Below are 16632 nucleotides of genomic sequence, written 5' to 3'. Positions count from 1 at the left end.
CTGGGAGTACCCAAACCACAAAATCCGAAGCAGTAACAGATACAAACTGTATCAGCAATCAAAAAAAAAAATAGCCTAGGTTGCTTTTTTTTCCTTTAATAACAAAACCATGAGTTAGAATAGAGAATATTGGCAAAAAGTGTCTACATTGTAAAGGCTTAAGCCTTTGAATGAATTAGGTCCGATTTGCAGGGCTGTCGAGACCTTGCCAATTGCATAATTTCCAGTTGTAATTATGAGATATTGCTGCCAGAAAAAGCTGACTTTCCTTTTGAAAGCCCAGTCCTGGGAAGGTACTGGAAAACCAAGACTCACCTTCAGTATTTCTGGCCATCCTTTAACAGTTTCTCCGGATGGCGTAACACTGGTTACATAATTGCTTTGCTAGAGAGCTTTTGAAAACTGGTCTCTCAAGCTTAGAAAACCTGCGTGAAGAAAGTAATAGTTATCATTCAGACTTGACGCCAGACTCTAATTACTACTTCAAACACAAGAACACAGCATCAACAGGATTTGTTTTAATCTCTTTGGAACACTGCGGTAGCCACACCTACATCCTCTTAGAAGAAACGTATTTCTCTTTTCCTGAATACTTTGCACAAACACGTATTGCTGCGTGCAGTGCATTCGTAACTGTCCAGAGTTCAGCTTTTCTAGTTTTTTACTCAGCTGATCTCGTTGTCATGCTTCATACAATACTGCGTTTAAATTACACTAAGCTTACTTCAGATGCTGTTACCCTTCAAAATTTCCCTTGGTTAGGAAAGATACTGTGCTGATGGTATACGTGGTAAGGGCCATAAAGCTACTCGGTTTCACTTTGCCCTTGCCACATTGGTTTAACTAATCTAATCAACTCGGTTGTGCTCAGGAGCATTATGTTGAAGAGTGTCACTTGATCGCACGATGCGCTGGGCTCATATACCCAGACAAGACGGGGGCCAGGAAATTAAGATTAGTTTCTTATCTGCAATGCTGTGTTTCACCTTTATTGCACTATCTGTCTAGCTGTCAGTCATTTTAGCTAAGCCCACAAATAGCATTATTATATGATTTTCAAAGCAGCCAAACCACACACCTCATTCCTCATTTCTTAGACTGATTGTATGCACGCTGGTTGTTAAAAATGAGGCCACTAGACACCAAAGGAATTTAGCGTTAAAGAAATACCGTGTTTTATTGAAGAAAATATTGAAACCCTAAATTCTCTGTTCCTGCAAGATCCTGAGCAGTTCTCACTCTCTCTCTCTCAAAAAAAAAAACAAACCAAAAAACCAAAACCCAACAACCCAAGTCCCCAGTTGTATCTTTTGACATAAAATACAGGTCTGACTTGCAAAAAGCACAGGCTTTGAAATTTTCCTATAGTTTTCCAATACAGGCACAGGCTTCCTTAAGTTTAACATATAGAAAATATGTGTGAACTTGTATTTTGTGGTTTTCTTCAAGGTTGCCCATAGACCTCTCTACAGCCAGGGACTGAAAATCACTGCCATGTAGTACACAGACATATTAGCATAGTAAACGTATTTCTTTTAAAGGGGCTTTTCTGAAAATGTTTGTAGTTTTCTTCTTGACATGACCTGCAGTGCACCAGTGGTGTGGATCCCAATGGAATATAATCTGAAGTTACTGAGAAAGCCTTAGCTGGGGTACACACTCCCACAGAACATTTCCCCAAAACACCTACCATGGTTTGGAGTTTGGTTTATTTGAAAGAGTCTGTGCTGTCAGACTGATCTTGGTGATCAGTTAGGAAGAACAGAGGGGGACTTTTCTTTAAGGAGCTAAAATAGGACTCTGAGGAGCTGGGTGTTTGTGGGGCAGATGGACTTTACCCTTAAAGAGTGTAACAACCTCTCCATGTTGTACCTTATGTACATTGTCATACAGTGACTTGATAGTGTGTTTTATTATGCAATCTGAGGATTGGAAGAAGCATAAGGGGTCATCCAAAGGGAAGAGAGGGGAACTACTAACGCTGTTAGCAGAATTTCTACTTTGCAGTACCAAAACAAGACCTGCAGAGATGCTTGTGAATGAGTTCCCTCATCTTCGCTTTACCATGTTCGTTTTTCACAGCACTTAGCAGGCAGAGTGCACCCAGGACATGTTCTTAGTCCTCGAGTAAGATCTTGAATCTCCCTGGAGAAGACAGTAACACAAGACAGGACTGGGGAGACACAGCATTCAGTCCTCATTCTGCCAGAGACAGGCTTCAAAAGAACATCTTAAGTAACTGATATGTAAAATGACACCTATAAAAGGGATATAACTTCTTCCTTATTTGGGCACTGAAAATAAAGCCATGAACAGCAAAAGAGACAGTGTTCACTGTGAGGAAGTTCCTCTCTGCCCAGCTCCTGCATGGTCCTGCTTCAGAGAGGTTCTTCTGCCAAAGAAACTGCCCACACATGTAGCTGCTCTGATGTCCGTCCTAACAGCTACACCGGAGCACCAGGGACAAGGCTGTGGCCAAGCCAAGGAGGTGGAACTCCTGCTGGGGACATTTTGACAGTGTCGGGACTACACTACCATCCTCTAAATGCAGTTTGTGTCATAGACCACGAAAGGTTCTGATTTTATCCTTCAGGTTTCATGGGTGATTCCAATGTCTTTGAAGTTCTGTTCCCACTGAAGATGAAGGCAAATTCCCACTGAAGATGAAGGCAAATTCCCACTGATATTAATGGGGTTAGGCTGTGTCCTTGTCTCTATTTTTGCTGTTGTTTCCTTTGTTGCAGAAGACCTATTCCTTTATTAAAGCTTTGCCTGGAGGGGGGAACAAAAGCCAGGTTACTAAACTAATTATGAAATATTTACATTTCTGAAGCCAACCCCTTATGCCTAGCTCCTCCTCTGATATTAAGATGACACTTTTTATAGAGCTACAGCTTCTATACTGCCATTACTCCTCTGTGGGATCCAAGACCTGGAGGTGACAAAACAGCAGGCCACCATGAGCCAAGTGACGGTAAGTAGTATTTAGGAATGCTTGCTGATTTTGACTCAGTGCAGTTAGAAACAACTATGTTAGACCAGTGGTGATTTGCTTAGTGCTGGATCAGAGAAGAAACCAAAAATGGTATAAAACTGGGGAGGTTTCTAAGCTAAGATTGATTTTTACCAAAGAATAAAAGGCCTTATGTTGCAGGTATGTCTGTAGTAATAATCTTGACAGCAAACTGTTAAAGGCATCAATTTGCTTAGCACTGTTTATGTTGGTTCTTTTGTATCTGTACTTACTTTTTTTGCCTCCAGTTCTCTCAATGCCACAAGAATGAATGAAGCTAGCTTTAGCGTCATCATTTGTAGTGAAATGATCTGCAGTTACGCTTGTGGATATTTTGCATGTCTTTTTTCCATTGTATTTTTGTATTGACTTTAAACCTTAATAGTAGCTCCCTTTTTTAAAAGCTAATGTTCAAATATGTGTGGTTCAAACTAGTTAGCTTAGCTTATGAATTTCTCCCACCTACTTTTACATATTAAATGCTTCTGACTTTGGTTTGCCCCACCTCTTGTAGGCTTGTACATAGGCATGTAGTGACTTTCTCGTCAGGTGCTGGTTTTTTAATACTTGACTAAGCCACTTATGCCTTTCATTTTTATCTCTCTGAGGCATAGCCTATGGAGACTATATCTGTAACATGGATTAATGTTAAATAATTATCATAGTAAATGAAACATCCTATTAACTGTATTTCTGCACAGTTAACTCCTAATGGTTCTCTGTCACCAAACTGCAGGTCTCTTTCCTTCCTGGTGTTGCCCATCCTAATTCTCCTTTTGCTCTTCCCTTGCTTTTTTCTTCTCACTCACATTCAGATGTATTGTTCCCTCTTCTCCATTTCTCCTGCTCCAGTTCTGTCTTTGCTCCTGTTTCCCTGGTTCTTCAAGTCTTGTGGCAATAAAAAGGCAGGTTGGTGAGCAGCTGGGAACAGAACTGCACTAATTGTCCCTATTTGCTGTGCAGCATTTCTTCAATGGTCTTCCTTTGCAAAATGTCCCATGCAAAATTGTCAGCCCCTCATTCTCACCTTGACTTACATGAAATAAATATTTGGAGTAGTTAGAAAACAAGAGAGGAAAAGTTGCAGATTCCATTTTGCACAATGCCTAGGATTTACATGGTCAGTATGTGAAATGAAGTCACTGAGAGCAGAGAAGGAAACTTCCTGAAATGGGCATTTTGAGTTCTCAGCATGAAGTGGTGGATAGTGGTGATGGGCATACTCATCCTAGCGCAAAAACACTTGTTTAGATTGCACTACAGCAAGAGAAATACTGATTGTTGTCTGACAGACACTTAGCCCAAAAACGAAACCAGAAAAAAAGACAGGCACAAAACAGCCTTGGACCTAAATACTCCCACACTTTACAAAGCCAGAAGTAAGGAACAAAAAGAAAACACTTACTGATAATGGCTGTTAGTGACTTTTTGGCAGGTTTTGGAATGTAATGGGAAAACCCTTTACTGCTGTAATATGACATGTTTAATTGCGGGGATTAATACATGTGAAGACAGATTTTTGGGTTATTGTATGATGATGCACAACTGTGTAGCTAATTTGCTTACAAAATTTCTATGATTAATAAATTAGGCAACGCTAGTACAAGTGTACTACAGTGAACTGCTTGTAGCAATTGTCAGCACTCGAGCAGGCAACATCAAATAATATGCTCTGCTCCGGCAGAGCTTTGATTATCTGAATATTAGTTTGCAGTTCCTAAGCTGCAAAGTGATCAGAGGAGGGGAAGAATGTTCCTTCTTTTTATCCCTCTTACAGGAGAATCAGAGTAATCGCCAGAATACCTTGTGTAGAAATGGCAAACAAACTCAACTGATAAAAAATAAAATCAGGAGGATTTACTAAAAATCACTCCAGTGGAAGTGTAACGCAGCTTTTTATAAAAAGCAAGATACAGTCTTTCCAAGTGTCCTAATGTTCTGTATTCAATAGTTTGAGTAAAATGAACATATCAAACATGCATAGAATAGCATACTCCATACTGGGATAAATCAGCTCAAAACATAAAGATAAGTATACAATGAACATATTATGAGCTAGCTCCTGCCCAAGGCAAAGATCTGAAAGTGCTACAACTGAATTCTGAGTTCATATGCAGCTTCTGTTACTGTATTCTCACCAAATTCATGAGGATTATGCGAAAATTCAGCAAATTAAGCCTTTAATCTGGTATCTCCAATATCAATAGAGATGTGTCAGATACGGCTAAAATACTTAGGCTGTCAGGGTATCTAGGAAACACTGATATTGATATCCTAGCTTGACATTTCAGATCAGGCTTTCTGCCTTGTGCTATGCAGAATTTATTCCATGCTAAATGAGGGTTTTTTCCGTGTTTTGCCTAGCATGTATTTGTGTTCATCCCCACTCCCATCTTTAAATTCCTGTCTTTTTAAGAAATCTCTTATGAAATTAAATTGTCACATCATATTCTTGCATCACACTCTGAGCACAGTTAGGCTTTGGGTTATGGTGAGCTTTCAGAAGACACTGCCAGCACCACTCTGTGTCCCGAGTATTTTACCCAGGGCATAGGCAGCTCATATGTTCTGAAGCAATTACTATGCTAAGTACCCAGTGATTTATCTTCCCAGAGACTGAAAATAAAGGTATAAAAGAGATCCACACAATGATTTATGGGCGTTAACATATGGGCGTATGTTTCTCTGGGGATAATTAGGTGACTATGCTAATAACAGCAAGGATGCTTTGATACATTAAAACAAATTCTCACAGTGATGTTCCTGAGTGTTTCATTACTGTCAGGAGTGTATATATTTAAACAGGAGAGAGAGATGAGAGAGGCCCATATGTGTTTGCAAAAATAACCCTCTCCCTTCCTGCCGCAGGCAAGCAGAGGAAGCCCTGTTTGACACAGGCGCTTGCATTAGGTGTGTTCGCTGCAAGCTTCCCTTTGTGGGAGCAGAAAACTGCACGCAGTGTGCTGAGAGGGGAGGGGGCTGTGGTCTGTAAGGATGCCTGGAAGAATGGGCACTACTGACAGGGAATCAACCAAAACCTGCTGGGCTTTGCAGGACTTGTGTACTTCTAAAAGTGCAACCTAGCACGCTCTGGAGCAGACTTTGTTCAGACATACACCTGCAGAGCTCCATGACAACTCCGAGTGCCAGGCTCCGTGCCTTGGAGAAGTAAAGGTTCCCAGCTCAGTCAGGGAGGTTTCTCTCAGAGCTTCCCTGGCCTTGCTGGCGGGGGGCTGGCATGGAGCCCCTCGTGTCCTTGAGAAATTCTCCAGTCCCTTGCTCACCGCTCCCACCAGGAGGGCTCTCTAGATTTTCAGTCATTGTGGAGACATCAGAACCAACCCCACCTTAAACGCTGCCCGTTGAAGTGGGCTCAGATTGCAATGCCTCTGCCTGTTTTCCAGTACTGTAACTGCTCTGGAGTTAAACTTTACACAGTTTACGTTCTTATGCTTTCAAATTTTATCTTTTTTTCTTTTTTGTGCTTTTCCTCCAGTGAGGCCATGTCTAATCCTCTGACTTCTTGTATCAAGTCTGTGTAAAATTGCACTTTAGCAACACAGCAAACCACTAGCCTAACGATCCACAATTCCCAGTGTTACAGAAGCATCCTCGGGGATACATGGGTTTATAGAACAATCATCGGCGGGGGGGTTGAGCAGTGACAGGAGACAGGGTTCTGCCCTCTCTCTGTGATGACAGTGGCTGTGCTGAGGGTAGGAGACGCCCAGTGGGTGAGTGAGTGGCAGGCATGTATTTCGAGAGGCTGTATTTGCATTTCCTGCCCCTTGCGAACTTGTCGGGCCTGCTGGGACTGAGTCTCGGCTTGTGGAAGTGATTACAAGGCAATTTCTACCAAACAACAATCCCTACTGTTGTGTTTGCTACAAACTTGGCTGCAGTACAGTAATGTTTAGTAGATTAATAATGTCTGCTTCGGCCTCTCCTACTGCCTCAGCAAACAATTTTCATGTATAATACATGCTCTCATTTAGTCTAACTAGAACGCAGCCCAAGGGTCAGAATAGCCATACCTGCACACTGACGAGAAGACACTCTGGGTATCCAGATGAGAGACCAGGTTTATCCCCTCTCCATACCAGGGTCCAAGAAGACTTCTGCTTTTGCAGAATCAGCTCTGCTGGGCAGGTCCCCCTGAAATCACAGAGCGGTGCCAGATGTCCCCTTTTGCAGGAGAGGGTCTGTCCGATCAAAAGGGTCGCCGTGGGCAGCAAAGGCAGCACAGAGGCACTGGGACAAGCAGATACTTCTTGAGCATATGGCATTTTAAAAAAGAACAGCAATTTTTTAAATTAAAACCTACATATATATATAAAATATGCAAAAATTAGTATTTCACACCAACAATTGATCACAGTGCACGCTGTGAGGGCGTACAAGGTTGAGTAAGTGGTTTCTGGTCTTGCCTTTGCACAGTAAGCCCAAAAGTTACAAACCCTCCGTATGGCTTAGCTTGTCAATTCTCAGCCTCTTGTGGGAAACAGTGAGTCTGCCCATGTTACATAATGTGTGTAGTAGGAATGCCAGGATATGCAAATATAGAAGTTACACAATGAAAGCAAGACTAAATTAAAGCTGTTTACAGTCAAAAAATGAGAGAACCGGCACTGCAGCCTTTTTATTGTTACACCACTGAAGTAAGTGTGTACTGTCCATTACACAGCCACAACCTGGCTATTTAGGTGCTTGTAATGTATGGTACAACTGTTTCCCTCCCTCTTTCCACTGCTGTTTATGCCTTCTCAGTAACAGCTAAAATGGAGGCTACCAATCTTGGGTACGATGAAAGGGGAATGCTGTAAGTAGCCTTGTTAGGTTTATGACAGCTCTCATTGGATCAAATTATTAAGGATAGCAATCATGTAAAGTCTAAGGACTGTTGACTTCTAGCCGGGCTGTGGCAACACTGTTGTGACAGCTGGTTGATAGAGACTTTTTGCTATTGAACTCGGTGACCCAAACACTGAGGCTGAACATCTCCCATAAGAAATACAGGTTGTGTCACAGGTGCAGGTGCCCTCAGGTGCACCATGGTAAACGTCAGCAGCACCGTCTTCAGTGCAGGATTTCTTGCTGTTCTCGTGCACCGAAGTCACACGTATGCAAAGCTATGGGTAAGATACAAGAGTTCAGACCGGTAGGTCAGGTTAGTGTCTGCCAAGAAAAGGTGGGCACAAGAAAGGAATTTCATCTTGGCTTATCTGAGTGATGCCTTACCATCCCAGGGCTCGGTGCTCGGTGTCACTGGCAGTTTTCACTGCCACAGATAGGTGTGTTGCTTGACCACAGCTAGGAAAATAATGAAAAGTGTGTATACAAAACAACTTGACAAGCATCAGAGGGAAAACATTATCAAGCAAATTATTTATCAAATGGTGCTTGGTCATATGCAGGAAAGAGAGCTGGTTTGTGAAGAATATCCAAGCTACCTATGTTATTTTCACTGAGCTGTGAGAGCTGGGTTTGCCTTTGATTCAGATGACTAAATATGAAATCTGTTCTCCTCATTAAACACATATATTAAGGCCACATACGTTATTTTTATTTCCTCAGGAAGTATGCACAAATGTTTTCTGAAATTGATTTGTTTGCTACTTTGTACACTTTGTGGTTCGGTTGATGTTTTCATGGTGGAAAGGGAAGAAAATCTCCAGTGCCAGCTTGTGGTTGTGGGGCATTTCTTGTTAATCTGCTTCCTTCTAAGACACTGTTGTGGAGAATCAGTGATATGGACTATGAACACAGTAAACCAGAAATACTAGTAGGACAGCCAGCTCTCGAGACTGGAGTTTTTGTTAGCAATTCAGGAATTAAAAATACAAGTGAGATATAACCCTATAAATGTATTTAGAATTATACTAAACACAGATACACATTTGAAATTTGAACCCAAAAGTGTATCAGGATTAGCTTTGTCTTCATAGCAAAGTACATGTAAACTTCAGCTCCTAAGGCTGAGACTGGAAGGGCTGAAAATTAACAGCCATTAACCTTTGCTGTAGTGGGAAAATGTAGATGAAATAACATCTTCCTTCTAATATTTTCTGCTCTTTTTTTTTTAATTTTTTCCTAATTATCCTTTTTTTTTCCTTTGGCAGCCATAAAACTTTGTAACCAACCACAAATCACTATAAAAATGGAAGAGGGAGGCTGTAAACAGACCATTTTCACTCTTAATTTATTTTGCTTATTCATATTTTGGGCATCTATATTTGTTTATAGGATTGCTGTACATGAATAAAAGCACTATAAATGCTCCCAAGCTATTGGTTACAAATGATTTAAAGCTCATTTCCCCTCTAAAAATTAATCATGTAAAAATGAAGCCTTCCTGTCCACACACTCATCTCCCTGCATGTATTCAAGTCTGCCAGCTCTTTAAGAGAGTCAGCTCAAACTGAGCAGAAATGCTGATCTCAGCAGTGCCCGGAATATGGGGCGATTCTGAAGCATTTTGGGGTACTTTTCTCTTGTTAACTGCCCATCCATAACAACCTAGTGAGTGAGACAGGTTCCTGTTGTTCCTCCCATCCCATATCCACCATCACCCACAAGTTCCCCTGGGGACGCCTGTGCATGGTCACTCATAGCGATGTGCTTTGGTGCATGCTTGTGTGGCAGTGTCCCAGCCCAGTGCTGATGGCAGGAGGAGCTGGGGACAGCACAGAGTGTGCTGCTGGTGCAGCACCCAGAGGAAAACAGCCATAATTTACCTGCAAACTGATTGCTTTTACAGCTAACAAGGTGAAGGTCCAACACGTCTGGCAACTCACAGGGCCATTTTTCAGAGGAAGAATATAGTTTAAGGGAGACATTTCCTACACCTTCTATGTAATGAGGGGCTGTGCTGTTTGGGAGGAATGGTTTGTTACATCACTGTGGAAGTACCAGTGCAACTGTCGTAGTGGATTATCAGATGCCTGAAGGCTTTGTAGATGTGCTCGTTCTGCATACAGATGAACCCACCACTTCTCCAAGCTTGCTCAGCAGCCCGGTTTAAGTCTCCAATGCAGGTCCACTGATCTTTGTATTCCCTTGAAACAGCCCATTTAGAATGATCGTTAATGGAATAAAAGGTGAAATTCAATGGCATCCCGATTAGGTTTATGTTGTACACATGATAGTCAAGAGAGCAATTTGAAGGAAGTTTTTGGCCAGAATGCTGCCAGAATTCAGCCAACAAATCAGTCTTCAGTTCCTGAGCCATCCAGGCCACGTAGATATCTGCGGAATAACACAGGGAAATTAGTCTTTCCTGTTCCTTTAAGAGGGGACTGAAAAGTATCACCTAAATTGGCCTGGTTTGCATAAAGTGAGCTAGAGGGGGGATTTTGCCCCCTCCCCTTATTTTGACTTCAGTTTCAGAAATTCATTTCTACTTTTTCTCCTTATCCTGGAAAAGCTGTTACAAACAATCAGCAGCAAAAAGAAGGAAAAAGAAAATAATCAAGCCTTCTTCATAACAAGAAGCAGGTGATCAAACCTCTCTGTTGTTATTATTGAATAAGAGGAAATACTTTTTCTGAAAACCCATTGTTGAATACCTTAAGGCATTTGAAGGACCAGGGAGCTTTTTGCTTTGTGGGCCTGAGAGAATATCATGATGGGACACAATTCCTTGCCCTTTGTTACGTTTATTTCTGAAGCTGAAGGGGTTTTTCCCCTCAAAGACAATACTAATTGACAAAGAATATATTAATTGCTCAATTAATTTCTCAATTAAGAATGCATGATAGGTAGAGCAACAGGTTCTCTTACCGTCTATGAACAAATGTGACTTTGCAAAGTGGAGAAAGGTTTCCCCCTGAGCTGACTGGAGTTTGGAGAGGTGGCGCAAGGGGACAGAGGGCAGCCTGGACCCTGCACAGAGTTTCTGCAGATTTGGGAGATCAGCTTGAAAGATGTTAGGGATGGAGCAGCTGTAGATTCCTGGATTATAACTCAGCATCTGTTGGTCTAAGAAAAACACAAATAAATAAAACACTTGAAGAATTAAATGGGTTAAAGCGAAGCAATCAAGAGAGTAAAGTTCTGCCTTGGAAAGGAAACCTAAATCCTTCTTAATCTTCACAGCCTGTCTCTGGGAAGAGTTCAAGTATCAAAGTATCTTGGTTTAGCCACCAAAGTCACATTGATTGCTTTCTATTCTGACTGGCCCTGCAGCACGTAGACTGTCTAGGGGAGTACGCTCAGGTTTTTCCACTTACACCTCATTATTCTGAGCAAAACTGTTAAGTGTGGATCTCTGTCCACTGCCACCTCCACCCAGGCTATCTTCGAGCAATCACAAAAGGCTCAGACGGCATGAGTAAATCCAAGCCTGTCTGCATTTACAGGAGTAGTTTGCAGTCAGTTTGTTGCCAAGCCACATGCAAACAGAAGGGCTGCCAAGTGCTCTAGTCTGGTTTTAGGGAGAACAGAGCTTGACTTTCAGCATCTGGATTGAATTTGCAGAAGAAATGTACTCTGCTGTACAGAGCTCAGTTTAACTGCAGAACGTCCTTGTCATGGATGTCATAAAGAGCAAAGGAACAAATGGGCTCATTATGATGAGTTCATGGAAGACCAGTAAAAACTTTCCAGTCCTTCTGGCTGAAGAAATCCCTGAATCACAGACTGCCAGAAGCTGGGAGGATGGAGCAGGAAAAGCACTAGTGTTTGCATCTCATTTTCTTGTCCTCTTTCCATAAACACATGCATAGATGCACTTCCACAAACAGGAACCTGGTTTTGATAGCTCTGAGGTGTGGCCAGCCTGGCAATTTGCACACTGTACATGTTTCATTAATACCATTTGAAGTTTGTAACTGAGGAAAGAGTGAGAAACAGTGTGAAAAGCATTAAGGAACAAGCCAGTATGACCTTTTGTAATGCCTGTTGATAGTCCCTTTTAAGGATTTCAGTACCAGAGACCACTATCAGATTGTTCTGAATTCTACAGGTACGAATTTTGGGGTTTGCGTTTATTGGCTTTTTTATACATAGATATATATTGGTTTTAATTATTTATTTATACTATTGGTATTTTATGTGGCAAAAAGTACCTGGAGAAATCTTGGGTGATATTTGTTCCATATTCATAACTCCTGACAAGTCAAGCCTCCAGCTCAAGCAGTGGTTGCATTACATTTTTAGAACCGCAGACAGTTGCAGCTGAACGAGCTATTACTGTTCAAAGTGATTAATCATCCTACTTTATATTTCCAAAGTATTTTGTGTGTGTGGACTCAATAAGCATTTGTGACTATTATTACCCCAATAGTTCCCATGGGGAGATGGAGTCAAAGAGTGAATTTCCCACATTCACAGAGGAAATCATTAGATAAACATGACTGAAGCCAAGAACACTGTTTGTAAGGGCCCACTTTGGTTTCCCAATCTGACCGTGAAGGACAAGAACAAGCAATTTTTGAGGCAAAGCCTCAAGGAAAGCAGTCAGAGAGGTGTGGTGGGACAAAGGCTTTCTCAGGAGGAAGCTTTTCAGACCTATTTCAGTGAACTGGTCATATTTGAAGGTTATACAGATGGCTGTCTGTCCATAGATCTCCCCAGTAGCTGGATACCCATAACCATCTTCAGGGATGGGAGGAAACAGGGGCACACTGTGAATCACCCAGCATCCTTGTGATTTGTCCAAGAGCAGAAATCCTGTCAAAAAAAAAAGGTTATTGTAAATGAGTTAAGGAGGAAAAAGCCCTGAGACAGTAGAGCTGTGTCCTACTTTGGATTTGCTGCTGCAGACACCATACCTTAGTGCATTTATGTCTACAGTAAACTGGCTCTGGATTAATGGATTAAAGGAGAACTAATATTGTATTAAAATTACATTAATTCTCTCTTACGTAGCCAAACTCAAACTACCACCATGTTCCTTTTGAAATAGAAATCTTTTCAAAACCCTTCTCTTTCTCTGCCTAAAATTTTGTTTTCAAAAAGTCTGTTGATTTAGTGGCTGTGACGCTTTCACCACTGCTCATTTTCCTTCCCTTCATAGATTCACTGCATAAGGGGAAGGAGACTCCATCAACACCGTGTCTTCCTTTCTAGACCAAATCCTCTTCCATGGGGCAGTAGCAGAGAGATGGGCAATGCCTCCCCTGCAGCAGGGTGCTCTGGGAAGGAGCGCAGCTTCTGAGTTGTCCCCACTGTTGCAATCTGAACATACAGCCCTGCAAAATGTGTTAATCCTGAAGCCAGGATGGGCAAACCCCATCTGCTTCCTCAAGTAAACAATTAGACCTCCACTAAAGTTTATGCTTATTTAAAGACTTGCTTTACTTATACTGCATACTTTAGTGCTTCCATGATCTTGGCAGCAGTTTTTTGACCCTGAAAGAGAAAGTGTGGAGGGGTGTCCTGGGTTTGTTTGGCTTAAACCACAACAAGGGGGTTATATTTAGGGTGCCTTTCCCTTCACACCTTGTAGTGCTGCTGCCATTAGGCTCAGGACAGTGCGATTTGTACTCACTGGGAGGAGCTATATGAGTTTCAGCTCTTGAAAACAAAGGGTCCGTAAACCCTCAACACAGCACAGGCATAGCAAAACCAAAACAGAAGTCACAGCATATATAACTATGTAACTAACCATACATCATGGAAACCATTCTCCAGTTTTGCTACAGGCAGAAATTTTAGATATGCAGATAGACAAACAGACAAGTAGATGTTATCTGCAGCTTTAGAAAGGAGAAAATAATAGCTTGGGACTCTCCCTGTACCTTTGGTATGTCCTCTTTTCCACCTATCAGAGTCTGATCGAGGGACCTCATCGTTGTATATCACATACGCAGTGCTGTTCTTCTGCAGGAAAACACACATTTCTGAAACACGACATTGAGTAAAAGGAAGGCTTTTAAGTGAACATCTGCTGGGAACAGAAGGATGAATTCAGGACTTCTCTGTGTGAACATCCTGAGCCTGATCTTTCTCCCAATTCAGCTGACACAGTCTCTGCAGAAGTTAGAGTAAAATAAACCTGGAGACTCAGCATTAGGGTCCCGGTTAATGTAAGTTGGAAGTTCTCTCAGTCATTGCAGTAGATCTTCCTCAAGAGGTCAGACAGGCTCACTAAGACAAATTAAATGGGATTATTTGGCACTCACAAAGAAGTTCCTCCCTTTTTTTTTGTGCCTCTCTGATTTAGCAACCAGATTTGGTGAAAATGTTTGCCAAGGAACGACAGACTGACAAGTGTTCTTGTGAAGAACAAGCAACTACTGCTTTTCGCAAAATACTGGCATACAGCCACACCTTATTCCCCCTGAATAGAGAACTTCGAAGGAGTTGGGACACGCTCCCCCTCCTGATGTACTTTGAGTTTGTGAACAGTTTATGACAATTATAGCAAGGCCTGGAACAGGACAGTTGACTGGTTTGTCAATATTTGGCTGACACTGGGGAGTCTCTTCTACATACAAATTCATGACACACTACCACTAACCCGCAGCTGATACGCAAAGACACACCCAGCTCCAAAGAGTACTATGTAGGTGCTAAAAAAATAACTATAGGCAGATCTTGTTGTATTTTATAATCGCTTCACACAAATATAAATGAGGTGTCTGACTGTGAGTGTAAAAGAAAGCAAAGGCCTAACAAGCAGCCTATCACTGCTGAAGCATCACAGTGGTTTCAGGGGGAAAATCAAAGCCCAGACTTGTGACAGAGCATGAAACACATACATGGGAGGGCTTAGGACAAGTGTAACAGTCACCACTGGCCCTGGTCTGAGTTCAGAGCCAGCTCACAGCTCAGATGTTGCTCAGTGTGGACTGTAGAGAAGCAGCCACTGGGACTATGCACCGATGCTAATTTTTTTGATGGGCAACACTTTGACCAGAAATTAGGAGTCTGAAAACAATTTATAATTGCAGCCAAAACTGCAAATAACCTCCCAGCTGCCAAGACGCTTCCCTTGACGTGTTGTAGTAGATCTAGTCTGTCAGGTCTGGCCATACCTCTGTGTGCTTATTTTGGCTGGTTTAATTTCATTTGCGTGTAATATCAAGTGAGCATCCCAACAAAATGGTAATTAAACGTAACTTGCCTGGGATTCATACGTCTCATACAGCTGCTTCAGTGTTTGCCCCAGAGCGCCTTGTGTCATGTTGACAAGGTATTTACCGAGCTGCCACTGTGGAGCCAGGGCATCCATGTACATGTATTCCAGCCCCAGCATGGGTATCTCTCCTTTGACATGTTTTGGCAACTTGTAAAGAGCAAACCTGCAACAGTGAAGAGCAGTTGTTATTTTACAACCATCCTGTTTGAATGTGTAAATCAACACCTCCTCCCCTCCTGAGGATTTAAGAGAAGGGTGATTCTGGGGGTGCCTATGCTGGAGGGGTACCAGTGCCACCAGCATGCAGCATGGATGTCTCAGCTCAAGGTGGTGACCCAGTGCAGGAACCAGCAGCAGTTCAACCGCAACTGCTGCGGACAAATTTGTTCTGCTTCTTAGCGAGCAAAGGAGGCTGATTCGGCACCAAACTGCTGTTGCTGTGGCCAGAACTGCTGTTGGTACCCTGAAAGAATTTGAGGTAGCCCTGGTTTGGAGTCCCATTTAGCCATCAAATCCCTGCTACTCCTGGTTCTGGTGAAGAACGTCAGGTCCCAGACTCAGCCTGACATTCTCATGGTCAACCTGGACACCTCCTAAAATTTAATATTACATAAATATAACTCTAAGTGAAATAAAATTGTGCATTAGAATTATAAAACTGCATATTAAACCCATAAAATAATTATAAAGCCATGTTATTCCAATCCTGCTTTTCATAACAGACTCTCACCATCCTGAACTGTCGCAGACTATTTGCAAACCATTAGCCAGAAGGACAACTCTTTTCTCAAAGATTATTATTTGAATATATACATATTCTCAAAATATTGAGTACTCAATATTGTCACCAAATGGCTCAGCTCATACTAATGTCCCTGATGAAGTAAACAGGTTTTCCCAGTGTGTAAGTCCATGGGATTAATTGCAATATAAATAATTGAGACCCTTTCTTTGAGTGCCATACTTGAGTAATTTGTTATTTACGTCATTGTAAGAACTGAGTATCATTATTTTTAATCCTATACTATTTACTAAAAATGCAGCCTGACTGCGCTTAACCTTTCAAGTATAGCAGGAGGAGTAAGCCTTGCCCAGTGTAGTTACAGTCTCGAGCTGGTCCAGAAAGGCAGCTCTGAAAGCAGGTAAGAAGTGGCAGGAAAGCATTTTGCTAGAGGAACATTCGATCGGTGGGAAACATGCATGTATAGGCAGGGGAGAAACACACCACTGGTGATCCTGGTAATCCACCTGCACTGCCAGTGACTGAGTGATGTTCCTTAAATATCTCAGAAGAAATTGTTGCTGATAACAGATCACAGAGAAGAGAATAAAATTATTTGGATAGTAAGGCTGGGGACAACTTTACACGTACAAGGATCCACAACAATTCCTGTATTTGAAGTGAAGATTCAGAAAGGAGAGGAACAGCAATAGCTACAATAGTATGAGCTGATCCAAGCATTAGTATCTGAAGCCTTTCCAAACTGCTTTGAACTGTATTGGAAGATTTATGCTTTCAGACGTTTAGAGCCTTGCA

At 41.9% G+C, this 16632-nt stretch overlaps 1 protein-coding gene across 1 annotated transcript in view; it reads right to left on the bottom strand.

The window, feature by feature from the left end:
- Positions 1 to 9426: 9426 nt before the first annotated feature.
- The window catches only part of DNASE2B (deoxyribonuclease 2 beta), a 33218-nt gene continuing 26012 nt past the window's right edge, over positions 9427 to 16632 (bottom strand). The window contains exons 3-7 of the mRNA XM_057408337.1: positions 15081 to 15258; positions 13753 to 13834; positions 12521 to 12682; positions 10793 to 10990; positions 9427 to 10258 (exon numbers count right to left, since the gene is read on the bottom strand). Of these exons, the coding sequence (XP_057264320.1) occupies positions 9903 to 10258; positions 10793 to 10990; positions 12521 to 12682; positions 13753 to 13834; positions 15081 to 15258 (976 nt within the window). The 3' untranslated portion in view covers positions 9427 to 9902. The remainder of the gene's footprint in view (positions 10259 to 10792; positions 10991 to 12520; positions 12683 to 13752; positions 13835 to 15080; positions 15259 to 16632) is intronic.

This window comes from Pezoporus wallicus, unplaced genomic scaffold, assembly GCF_028554395.1.
Source record: "Pezoporus wallicus isolate ANWC-B61680 ecotype Strahan unplaced genomic scaffold, APGP_CSIRO_Pwel_v1 contig_4238, whole genome shotgun sequence".
Taxonomy (NCBI): Eukaryota; Metazoa; Chordata; class Aves; order Psittaciformes; family Psittacidae; genus Pezoporus; species Pezoporus wallicus.
Note: the sequence above shows the minus strand (reverse complement) of the source record. Positions and strands in the feature narration are given on the sequence as shown.